The following is a 13763-nucleotide window of genomic DNA, read 5'->3' as shown; positions in this document are numbered from 1 at the left end:
ACGACGACGACGACGACGACGACGACGAGGCGGAGGAAAATGGAATGATCCCAAAGAGTCAGGGGAAGAAATTTTCATTTTCAAATCAGAGGCCCGGCTGGTAAGAACGTGTTTTTTGGCACTCATTGTCGGCAGGGAACTTGACATTTCCCTTCCTACCGATTTAAGGTGTATTACTTCACTCTGTGAAGAAAACGAAATCCGAGAGTTAAGTTTGAAATTCCCCAAATGAGAGAAGCTATTTGGAACAACTCGATTTCAGTTATTGTTAGATAATAGCCATGGTAGAAGCATTTAATTGTCTGTTATCTATCTATCTATCTATATATATATATATATATATATATATATATATATATATATATATATATATATATATATATATATATATATATATATATATTTGTCTATCTATCTATATATATATATATCTATCTATCTGTCTATTTGTCTATCTATCTATTTATCTATCTGTCTATCTATCTATCTATTCATCTATTCATCTATCTATATATCTATATATCTATTTGTCTATCTATCTATCTATTCTGTCTGTCTATCTATCTATCTATCTATCTATATATCTATCTATCTGTCTATCTATCTATCTGTCTGTATGTATGTCTATCTATCTATATATATATATATATATATATATATATATCTGTCTATCTATCTGTCTATCTATATATCTATATATCTGTCTGTCTGTCTGTCTATCTATCTATTTATCTATCTGTCTGTCTGTCTGTCTATCTATCTATCGATCTATCTATCGATCTATCTGTCTGTCTGTCTGTCTATCTATCTATCGATCTATCTATCTATCTGTCTGTCTGTCTGTCTGTCTGTCTTCTCTCTGCCTGTCTGTCTACATAATTATCTATCTAGCAATGAGTGTACAACAGAGATTTAAATCATCATGTTAATATATAGTTTATTTTTCTCTTTTATTTTCCTCAATTGTTTTCATATCTGATACCAAAGTTGCAGTAAAGTGAAGTGGCACATCAGCCGTCACCAGAGCATTTACAAAAGAAGAACCTAACCGCAACGTCTGACAACAGACAGCTGAACCCTTCTGGTAGGGTTACAGACCAGCAAGTGGGTTCAGGTATTGCCACACGGAGCTAGGATCGGGTTTATTTTATATGAAATCAGGGCAGTAGACCAATAATTTCCAGTAACCAGTGAGTGTCTGGTTATGTTTTGAGGAGTCCATCTTTAGACAAAGTTAAAGGCGTTTCCACTGAGACTTAGGGTTAGTGCACATTATCTTACACGTGTGTACAAAAAACCCTCCACAGAGAGTAAAAGGGTAAAATGGGTTGATTACAGGGTGGAGCGATAAAGTTGTTACCTGAAAGGAAACAACACTACAACTTTATTTTTATACTCTTATTGCAAAATTAATTCAAGTAACTTGATTATGTAGTAGAGTCGACATCTGTTTAATGTAGCCGCCTTCAGTCTCAACCACTGCCTCAATACGGGTTCAGAACTGGGAACATGCCTTTACTACAAGCACTGAAAGTAGCTTGGTGAATACCTAGCAGATGGCGGCAATCAGGCTGGCTTTGATCTTGTGGGAGGTCATGTTGGTGATGTTCTCGGTGTATGACTAAACGAAGTAGTCTAGAGGGTTCAGGTCAGGGGAGGATGGGGGCCAGTGAGAGGGGAGTACAAACTTCTTCTGAAGCCAAGCCTGGGTCTCTTTGGATGTGGGCCAGTGCTTAGTCTTGCTGCCACACCCAAAGTCTGCCAGCAGCAACCTGATTGCAACAGGGGGTCACCACACTCTTCAGTACATCCAGGTAAACTTTGGTGTTGACTTTTAAGTCGATTTCGAAGATGTGAGGTGGCATGATAAGGCTCTCACTTGAAACCGCACCAAAGATCATAACCATGGCCAGAATCTTTATTTTCATCATCCTGGGCACGTCCCTGTTATTCGTAGTAATCCAGCAATGTATTTTGAGTGGTCTTGTTGTCATAACTTGGATCGATAGAGAGCATGAGTTGTACAGTGGCGCATCTCTGATCTTACTCATTGAACATAGCGTCACTTTCAAAAATGATATAAGGCTCCTATCGCTCTTGAGATTTGTACACAACTGGCTAACTTGTAGATGGTCTGTAACAAAAAAAAAAAAGAAAACCGATTTTCATCAAACCGAAATGGAATCATGTCGTCTTTTCTAGAGAGACAATTTTATCATTCCACCCTGTACAAGTAAACATGACTAACTTTGTTGCTGATGTTCTACAACCTTCGGACTGCAACCAATAACCAGGTAATTTGAAAATGATTTCGATTATGAAAAACATCTGCTGGTTGGTTGGTTGGTTGGTTGGTTGGTTGGTTGGTTGGTTGTTTTTGTTTTACGGCATATCAACCCTTTTCGGGTTATTTAATGCCGAATCCAAAGATTTTTAAGAACAGTTTTTTAATAGAGTTTATTTCGTTTTTTTTTTTTAAAGTCGATTTCTAATTAACCCATAGTTGGAACCCCTACTAGTCCGGGTCAGAGTGGACCTGGGAGCAATGGTAATTAAAGGGTGGCTCCACATTCCCCAAAGCCCGCGAGCTGGAGCCTCACCATCGGATATAGTTTAAGGTCATATCCAGGACCAACATCTAATGAGAACAGCATCAAAATGGACCATGTCTGTCGGCCTTGAATGTTAACCAAGAAAAAAGAAGAATATCCAGTTGCAATTTGCATTATTTGAATTCTTTGGATTACTGCTCTCATCTTAAGTGTCATTTTTACAAAATTTCAGCCGATGTAATCTCCGATCTTCTTCGGGCGTATCTTGTCAAACTCGGCAATATTTCTGCCCACAGGAGGCACATGATGCAACGGATAAAGTGCTATGTAAAATTCAGTTCTAAGCAAAAACACTTCTGGAAGTTGAAGGATCAAATACTGAGTGTGGGCGATGCTTGACAGAACGAGAATATACTGTACTAGTCTGGTTGATTAAATAACGGATTCCACTTGAAATTCCATGTAGATTCTTAACAGAAAGATTCCCAAATTCAACAACATTCATCTGATGACGGTCATCAGAAACGTCTGAAAAGTGTGAATAACATTTAAGATGAAACGTCCGAAACGTGTGAATAACATTTAAGATGAAACGTCCGAAACGTGTGAATAACATTTAAGATGAAACGTCCGAAACGTGTGAATAACATTAAAGATTAAACGTCCGAAACGTGTGAATAACATTTAAGATTAAACGTCCGAAACGTGTGAATAACATTTAAGATTAAACGTCCGAAACGTGTGAATAACATTTAAGATGAAACGTCCGAAACGTGTGAATAACATTTAAGATGAAACGTCCGAAACGTGTGAATAACATTTAAGATGAAAAAGTCCGAAACGTGTGAATAATATTTAAGATGAAACGTCCGAAACGTGTGAATAACATTTAAGATGAAATGTCCGAAACGTGTGAATAACATTTAAGATTAAACGTCCGAAACGTGTGAATAGCATTTAAGATGAAACGTCCGAAACGTGTGAATAACATTTAAGATGAAACGTCCTACACGTGTGAATAATATTTAAGATGAAACGTCCGAAACGTGTGAATAACATTTAAGATGAAACGTCCGAAACGTGTGAATAACATTTAAGATGAAACGTCCGAAACGTGTGAATAACATTTAAGATGAAACGTCCTACACGTGTGAATAACATTTAAGATGAAACGTCCTACACGTGTGAATAATATTTAAGATGAAACGTCCGAAACGTGTGAATAACATTTAAGATGAAACGTCCTACACGTGTGAATAATATTTAAGATGAAACGTCCGAAACGTGTGAATAATATTTAAGATGAAACGTCCTACACGTGTGAATAACATTTAAGATGAAACGTCCTACACGTGTCAATAATATTTAAGATGAAACGTCCGAAACGTGTGAATAATATTTAAGATGAAACGTCCGAAACGTGTGAATAATATTTAAGATGAAACGTCCGAAACGTGTGAATAACATTTAAGATGAAACGTCCGAAACATGTGAATAACATTTAAGATGAAAAAGTTCGAAACGTGTGAATAACATTTAAGATGAAACGTCCGAAACGTGTGAATAATATTTAAGATGAAACGTCCGAAACGTGTGAATAACATTTAAGATGCAACGTCCGAAACGTGTGAATAACATTTAAGATGAAAAAGTCCGAAACGTGTGAATAACATTTAAGATGAAACGTCCGAAACGTGTGAATAACATTTAAGATGAAACGTCCGAAACGTGTGAATAACATTTAAGATTAAACGTCCGAAACGTGTGAATAATATTTAAGATGAAACGTCCGAAATGTGTGAATAACATTTAAGATGAAACGTCCGAAACGTGTGAATAATATTTAAGATGAAACGTCCGAAACGTGTGAATAACATTTAAGATGAAACGTCCGAAACGTGTGAATAACATTTAAGATGAAAAAGTCCGAAACGTGTGAATAACATTTAAGATTAAACGTCCGAAACATGTGAATAACATTTAAGATGAAAAAGTTCGAAACGTGTGAATAACATTTAAGATGAAACGTCCGAAACGTGTGAATAATATTTAAGATGAAACGTCCGAAACGTGTGAATAACATTTAAGATGCAACGTCCGAAACGTGTGAATAACATTTAAGATGAAAAAGTCCGAAACGTGTGAATAACATTTAAGATGAAACGTCCGAAACGTGTGAATAACATTTAAGATGAAACGTCCGAAACGTGTGAATAACATTTAAGATTAAACGTCCGAAACGTGTGAATAATATTTAAGATGAAACGTCCGAAACGTGTGAATAACATTTAAGATGAAACGTCCGAAACGTGTGAATAATATTTAAGATGAAACGTCCGAAACGTGTGAATAACATTTAAGATGAAACGTCCGAAACGTGTGAATAACATTTAAGATGAAAAAGTCCGAAACGTGTGAATAACATTTAAGATTAAACGTCCGAAACGTGTGAATAACATTTAAGATGAAAAAGTCCGAAACGTGTGAATAATATTTAAGATGAAACGTCGGAAACGTGTGAATAACATTTAAGATGAAACGTCCGAAACGTGTGAATAACATTTAAGATGAAACGTCCGAAACGTGTGAATAATATTTAAGATGAAAACGAATAATCAAAATAAAATGAATTATTAATGTTCATTTCAAAAAATAAGAAACATGATATCTGGTTCTAAATTTGTGCATAAATATATTTTGGGTTTTCAGAAATAGAAGAATACATTATCTCGTTGGCTAGTAAATATATAATATAGTATATTGCACATATAGTAAGGATATAAGGTAGATAAATTGGAAAATTTAAGTTGCGCCAGAAAATCGGTTCTCATTTGTCTTTTCATCTTGTTCAGGTTTGACCCCCGTGGACATTGCGCACTCGTTTGCCGATCCAAGAGTGATAGGCCTAATTGATTCCACATATACACCACCTGATGATAAGAAAGCCAAACAGAAAAAGAAACCGTCCAGCGCGAAAAAAGAGGGATCGGCTCAAGCTAAGGATATGGCAGCTACAAAGGTAAATAACACGCACACACACACACACACACACACACACACACACACCTATTAGATATTTTTTATTGTATTGAGATTTAATATGACTGTATTGTTATTTAATAGTAGATGAGTGGTAACGTCTTGATACTGTACACACACATATATTTGTTTTATATAAGCATAGTTGCTACACATTCATGGGCATGTTTCGGCTAGCCAGTTACAAGTAACTAGAGATCTCTTAGAGTTACATCGGTAAAACAAAATAACTTTTATATAAATAATATCGCCTGAAAATCTAAATATGTCACTGGGTTTTGAAGTCAAAATGGTGTAATTTATATTAGACAAGCGAGGGGTACCCGGCGTTGCCCGGGTGTTTGGAGGTGTGGGGGGGTTAAAAAAAAGTAAGTATGAGGATCGAACCCGAACCGTTGAGGGAAAGTTGTAAATTAAAGTGTGGAAAAAAAAGTGCGACGTTAACCATTGCCTCACTGCGAGATGCTAACGGAAACACGTTTGAATTTATTTAATTACTTGGACTTGGCAGGTGCCCGTTTTAATGAGTTAATGAGGTCAAGTTTGACTGCGGGATTTTTATTTTTCCAAGATATTATAGGAAAAAGACTAACCCACATGCGGCGAGCGACAAATGTTGAATATTTATCTTCCCGAAATCGAACAAATTAAATAGACAGGCGAGCTTCATTGTTAACTGTGAGATATTACGATTTATATGTGATATAAAAAGTTTTAAAAAGTTGTGAAGCGAGCGACCGCTTCTCTGAAAAAAGCCTTTTGTAGACACACAGAAAAGGCGAACACACATACATACATACATACATACATACATACATACATGCATTTTCGCTTTTATATTTATAGATATTTTTTATTTAGTTTAGATATCTTCTATTGAATTGAGATTTATGATTACTGTTTTATTATTTATTAGGAGAGCGGTGTTGTATTGTTGCTATGCATTATCAAAAGATTTAAATATCATTGGGTTGTGAAATCAAGATGGTGTCAGTTATATTAGGAATAGTGAGCCAAGTTCTGATCTGTTACTGAGTTCAAGACGAAACTGGAAATAAGCAGAACTTTTTTAAGCAAAGATTTCCGGCGTTTCACTCTGTGACCAAGATATTAACTTTAATGAGTTTGTTAGTATTTTTGCAGGTTTTAAGGTGTTTGAAAACGACCGATGGCTGCGTTTGTATGTGCTCTTTAATTCTGGTGTGTAGGGTTCTCATGGTGCTGTCCATGTAGAATTTGTTGCAGGTAGCGCATTCTAATTTATAAACTGTATTAGTTCAGTGACAAATGTGGTAAGTAGTCATAGGAGGTTGGTTGTTTTGTGTGCATGTGGCTAGCTGCTGTCTCAGAGATAGACCTGAGTGGACAATTTGCATATTGAGGCCTCCTCTTCTGATGGCCTTGTGGATGGTTGTTATGATCTTGTTGCTGAAGTGAGGTATTTTCAGGAAACAAGTTTTGGATGTAAAAATTTCTTGCTCGTTTTACTAGTGTTGCATAGTAGAGACAAAACATTCATATAACGGGAACCAGAACGGTGGACAATCATAATGATTTATACACAGATCATATTTATGATGATGATAATTCATTATTGAAGGAGGTGATTCTGTTAACATTATGGGAGGAGTGTTTCATACAAAGTTCTGGGTTTGTATTACTGTACGCATAGATTCGAAAAAGTTGTCAAAAAACAAATATATAACAAATAAATGTTATCAAAGGCAAGATAAGTTACTTTTCTACCTAACTGGATATGTTTTAGTGTTTTTATTTAATGTAACATGTTTATTCAGCTCGAAAAGCATACAGTGTTTACTGATGTATTGGAAAATTCAAAATGCCGCCTGACTCTCTCATTAACACGGTAAGTTCAGGAAAAGGTGTTATAAATAATAAACTAGATAAAATACTGTTAGAAATTGGCTCAATATATGTTACAGTGACATAAGTTGATATATATTCGGTGTTTTTGTAATAGTATTTTGTCTAGTTTATTATTTATAACACCTTTTCCCAAACTTACCATGTTAAAGAGAGAGTCGGGCGCCATTTTGAATTTTCCAATACATCGGTAAACACTGCATGTTTTTCGAGCTGAATAAACATGTTACATTGAATAAAAACACAAAAAAATGTATCCAGTTTGGTAGAAAAGTAACTTATCTTGCATTTGATAACATTTATTTGTTATATATTTGTTTTTTGACAACTTTTTCGAATCTATGTGTACAGTAATACAAACCCGAAGTTCTTTTACAAATACGATAGAAAAAACATATTACCTTTCATGTTGAATGATGACAAACGGAGACTTACAAATATATGATGATCTTTATTCCATCCAGATGAGATGATCAGGGATGCGAATGCCTTGCTGATATCTGCATTGTATTTCTTGCCTTTTTTCGCTTCCGAAACGGGCTTGGCTAACTCTCCTCCTTCACAACTCGACCCTGACTGATCTGTCTCTACTGCTGTCCTTGATCTAATCCTAATATCGAACCCTGTTAACTGAATATATTAAAATTATCTATCTTTGTGACGTCAGAAACGTTCCCAACCATGTGATTCCTCGCGTGGATTCTACATAATCATATGTCCAACACGTTTTTAGTAAAACAAAAATATTCCTTAATTTACATTGTCCGATATCTGACCTAACTAATTGTATCGTTATTTAGTTATTTCTAAACACTAAATTCCTAAGATTGCATTATGTATTCAATTTTAACTTTTGAATACTGGGTTTGATTCTAGGCTTTTCCTTATAATAAATATTATTTTTAATCCTATTTACGTCTTTCTTTAATTACTGGGGCCTGTCTCCTTCCATATATAATACTTACATATCGTTCAAAAATAAGCGTCCTCTTCAAAAATGAGGAAAATTTATATAGTTGAATTTTATTTAAAGATAAAAATTATTGTCCCTCTTCCATATATAACACTAGGTTTTTGGGGTGTTAGACTACAGAATTGGGGTATCCGTTCATTTCAAGCACCTGATGAAATTTTTTACTTGAGATTGTCTTATTGTTACACGAATAATCCGGTCTAAGCCGGGTTGACATGCTAGTATATATATGTGTATAGGTGTATATACATATATGTATGTTCATGAATTAAAATGTGGCACGCGTCTGCGGATGAAATGTCAGAAATTGACAAGCTAAACGGGAATTGTTTCAATATTTCTCACAAATATAAACAAACCTTGTTATTGTTATGAAAAATGTAACAGAAAGGAATCTGGTTGCGTGGATGTTTTGAAAAGATTGACAGCGAAAAGTGACAGAAGGAAAAAGATTGCAGTTGGAGATTTGATTGTCAACCGAGTGGACGCCACGATAATTCTCTCTGTCGCTCCCCCACTCTCGCTCTCTCTCTCTCTCTCTCTCTCTCTCTCTCTCTCTCTCTCTCTCTCTCTATCTCTATCTACCATAAGCAAGAACAGGAGAAATAAAAAACGGACTGTTGCTTACACCAATGGTTGTTGTGTTTTGAATTCTTAAAAAGGCTTTATAATATAACATTATCTGATGGCTCACTACGCTTGGCCTGGATGCAGATTACTTCATTAGCTGCATATCCGATTTTAGTTTTAGAAGGGGGGCTGATTTATAGTGCACAAAAACGTTTCTGCTTGCCGACTTTCTGTAGAATCTAGTTGTAATAGTTCCCTCATCTAAGATCCTGGACAAGAATAGGAGTTACCTCCCTTTGATGGAACCTCATGTTCGAATATCATTATAATAATATATGATCATGGTTGCAATGTTGAGAGAAAAGAACTCGTAGTAATTTCGACATGCAGCAGTTCTTCACCAAATAAAGAAGTCATCAAAACGTTACATATAAAAAAGGGAACATTTGAAAGAAACAGGGCAAAAAAGAATAGTATTGTCTTTTAAGAGATGCTGGAGATTGTCTCTTGCAATATGATTTTATTATTTCTATTGAATAGTACAATATTAATTTCTGAGTATTTTTTAGTATTTATTAATTGATCTTATTTGAGTCAGTTCTCTATTTAAAATGCAATGGACGCTATTTTCTTAGGAATGTTAATAAACTCGTGTTTGCTTTTTTTGTTTTTGTTTGTTTGGTTTTTTTTATACAGAAAATTAATTTTTAGTACTATCCAGAAAAATATCAGCTATATCAAAACACATTTGTTGATTAAATATATTTTTCATTCCAGGATCAGCTAGTAAAATAAAAATAAAACAATAATAACATAAAAATGTCTTTTTTATTTATTTACTAGCATGGGTGCCCGGCGTTGCCCGGGTATTTAGAGGTGTATGTTGAGCAAAAAAAAAAGCGGTCGATTTTTTTAATTTGACCCCTATTATGACTCCTTAAAATTTATTGTTTTGGGCTCAAATTAAGTTATTAAGCTAGATTCATGTCCAAGGTACCTATATCTAAAATTTCAAGTGTTTAGTCCCAAAATTGTCGAAGGAGTTTGGTAGAGTTCTCAAAGGTCAAATCGTTGAAAAATGCCTAGTTGACGGGGAAGATATTAATGTTTATAGCCAATTTTTCGATATTTGTCGCATGAAAGGTCGAACTTTAAAATGATACTGATCTTGGTAAAATCCGTCGCCTCTATTGAAAGTTTAAGGCAGACATGCAAACAGACATACATACATTTATATATTGGTAACTAAAAATTTTCGACCCAAACTGATGAAAAAGCTTGCCCTATCTCTGAATACCCTTTATGTAAAATTTCAAATATTTAGACCAGAAATTGTCCGAGTAATTTGGAAGAGACCGCAGTGGTCAATTTTTTTTTTAACTTTGACCCCTATTATGACTCCTTAAAATTTATTATTTTGGGCTCAAATAAAGTTATTAAGTTAGATCCATTTCCAAGGAACCTATATCTAAAATTTCAAGTGTTTAGTCCCAAAATTGTCGGAGGAGTTTGGTAGAGTTCTCAAAGGTCAAATCGTTGAACTTTGACCCCTTAATCGCCAAATTTCTGGCCGAAAACCGATCACATTGATTTTCCCAAATCTCAGTACCCTGTATATCAAATTTCGAGTTTGTAGACTAAAAATTGACAAAATTATTGTGTAGGGAAATGTACACACAGATACACAGACACGTTGACTTTTATAGATATACTAGCATTTCAGCCCGGCGTTGCCCGGGTGTTTGGATGTGTATGTTGAGCAAAAAAAAAAAATAAAATAAAGTGGTAGTAGGAAGGCAGGCGCGAACCCGTACCGCAAAGGAGGAAAAGAACGGGGTAAAACCTAACATTTATGCTGTTACGACCACCGCCAAACCGGAAGCAACATTTTTTAAAATTAAGGCTAGACAATCTAAAGGAGAGAATAACTTTAAAAAATATCGGCAAAAATGTGACCCCGCCCCCCCCCCTCCTGTAGAAAAGTGCCTAGTCGAAAGGGAAGATATTAATATTTTCAGGCAATTTTTCGATATTTGTCGCATGAAAGGTCGAACTTTAAAACGATACTGATCTTGGTAAAATCCGTCGCCTCTATTGAAAGTTTAAGGCAGACATGCAAACAGACATACATACATTTATATATTGGTAACTAAAAATTTTCGACCCAAACTGATGAAAAAGCTTGCCCTATCTCTGAATACCCTTTATGTAAAATTTCAAATATTTAGACCAGAAATTGTCTGAGTAATTTGGAAGAGACCGCAAAGGTCAATTATTTTTAACTTTGACCCCTATGATGACCCCTTAAAATTTATTATTTTGGGCTCAAATAAAGTTATTAAGTTAGATCCATGTCCAAGGAACCTATATCTAAAATTTCAAGTGCGTAAACCCAAAATTGTCGGATGAGTTTGATAGAGTTCTCCAAGGACAAATCGTTGAACTTTGACCCCTTAATCGCCAAAATTTCTGGTCGAAAACCGATCACATTGATTTTCCCAAATCTCAATATCCTGTATATCAAATTTCGAGTCTGCAGACTAAAAATTGACAGAGTTATTGCGTAGGGAAATGTACACAGACACACACACACAGACTCACAGACACGTTCACTTTTATAGATATACTAGCAGGGGTGCCCGGCGTTGCTCGGGTGTTTGGAGGTGTATGCTGTGCAAAAAAAGCAAAAAAACAAAAAAAATGGTTCATTTTTTAAAACTTTGACCCCTATTATGACCCCTTAAAATTTATTGTTTCGGGCTCAAATCACTTTATTAAGTTAGATCCATGTTCAAGGAACCTATATCTAAAATTTCAAGTGTCTAGACCCAAAATTGTCGGGGGAGTTTGGTAGAGTTTTTAAAGGTCAAATCGTTGAAATTTGACCCCTTAACAGCCAAATTTCTGGCTGACACCCGTCACATCGATTTTCCCAAATCTCAGTACCCGGTATTTCAAATTTCGAGTCTATAGACTAAAAATTGACAGAGTTATTGCGTAGGGAAATGTACACAGACAGACAGGCACACAGACAGACAGACAGACAGACAGACACGTTCACTTTTATAGATATATAGATAGATAGATTTATATGAATTTAATTTATATTTATTCAATTTTTTTTTTTTTTTCCTCTTAATTCAGTCTCTGTCTGAACGTTTGGAAGAAGTCAATCTGCGAAACGATGAAAAACGCCACATTCAGAAAATGGCGGCGGCAATTCTGGAAAATGTCGATGAAGTGGAAGACATCAGCTATACTCCGAGGCGGGCATGGATCCAGATGTCCACCACTGACCAACTTATTGAGGACATGGTGAAAAAACGACAACAGTTCGGATGGGAGGTGGACTTTCCCGATTTCCGGATGCCGTTTGATAAGAATATCGCCAACAAGATTACAGATATCATAAAAGAAGAAGAAAGCAAGTAGGTCCTTGTTTAGAATTCGACATAATAAAAAGAAAATACATAAAATATATACTAATCTTTATGATGTACGTACCCTTCACGGAACGAAGATATCATATTCCAAAAATCACGTAAATTTATTAAGTAGTCTTTTTTAATAAGAAAATCGAATTTTATGACTAGCGAGACCGTAAATTCGTCAGTCACCATGTTTTTATTTATTTAAGGGTGGACAACACAATTCGACTACCGAGATCCACGGACTATGATGTGGCTGCCAAAAGGTATTAATCACTAAAAATTGTAACATTTGATTTTTTTTAATTAAAAAAAAAATACTTGATCAATTTATATGATTTTTGGAATATGACATTTTCGTACGGTGACGAGTACATACGTCATAAAGATTTTTCGGGGGGGGGGTAATAAGGTTGAATTCTAAATAAGTACCGACAAGTAGAATGAAGAAACACCAAACTTTCGCAATTGACGATCGCACATTTTGCCGATCACACAAGCCATTGCTAACTGAAGCCATTGTTTGTTGTCTACGTCATGACACGTCATAAGAAACAGACGGTGTTAATTAAGTTGGCGACCCCGCCCAATTATGTTCCATGGTTTCTTCTTTGTTTCATTTCAATTGACCTACGACGTGTCATGACGTACACAACAGGCTATGTCTCGAGTAAGTCAATATGTATGATCGCCAAATTTTTTTTAAAACGACGTCAAATATGAGAAAAAAAATAAATAAAAATGAAGGAAAAAGTAAAGAAAAACGTAAAGTTTACTAAAAAAAGAAAAAAAAAAAAAAAGACAGTCTCGTATTCATACACAAAAAAAACATAAGATATTTCGGCGATTTTTGTTGGTATTTCAAATTTTTTTTTTTTTCGACATCTTTTGAACATTTTAAAACAGATGAAAAAAAAACGCTAAAATAATCATGGCGTTCATACTATTTTTGCATCCCTATATATTTTTTACGATTTTCTTTCTTTTCGAAAATTTTCATAAAAATGATTAAAAAAAAAAAACAATTAAAAATTGACCATACATTCCCAAAACTGTATTTTTAATAAAGATAACTGATTAACATATAATCTCGAAACTGTGAGTTTTGTTCTTTTATTTTTTAATTGTGTGTGTGCGTACGTGTGTGTGTGTGTGTGTGTGTGTGTGTGTGTGTGTGTGTGTGTGTGTGCGTGCGTGCGTGCGTGCGTGCGTGCGTGCGTGCGTGCGTGTGTGTGTGTGTCAACGGTTGTGAATCATTTTGCACAATTAGTGGCGTTTTCAAATGTGGGACTGACATAATATGGTCTGTACGCTACT

The 13763-nt window shown here is 35.1% G+C and overlaps 1 protein-coding gene across 3 annotated transcripts in view; it reads left to right on the top strand.

The window, feature by feature from the left end:
• The window catches only part of LOC145260393 (ankyrin repeat and EF-hand domain-containing protein 1-like), a 140827-nt gene extending 127285 nt beyond the window's left edge, over positions 1-13542 (top strand). For 2 of the 3 annotated variants that reach the window (XM_080118350.1, XM_080118349.1), the window contains 2 exons: positions 5405-5571; positions 12163-13542. In XM_080118350.1, the coding sequence (XP_079974476.1) occupies positions 5405-5571; positions 12163-12450 (455 nt within the window). In that variant the 3' untranslated portion in view covers positions 12451-13542. Of the gene's footprint in view, positions 1-5404; positions 5572-12162 lie in introns of those variants that run through there. The other variant, XR_013864281.1, reaches the window with a different exon arrangement.
• Positions 13543-13763: the final 221 nt, after the last annotated feature.

The sequence above is a fragment of the Euprymna scolopes genome, chromosome 36 (genome assembly GCF_053919585.1).
Source record: "Euprymna scolopes isolate OS-2025 chromosome 36, ASM5391958v1, whole genome shotgun sequence".
Lineage (NCBI taxonomy): Eukaryota > Metazoa > Mollusca > Cephalopoda > Sepiida > Sepiolidae > Euprymna > Euprymna scolopes.
This window is presented reverse-complemented; position numbering and strand designations above follow the sequence as displayed.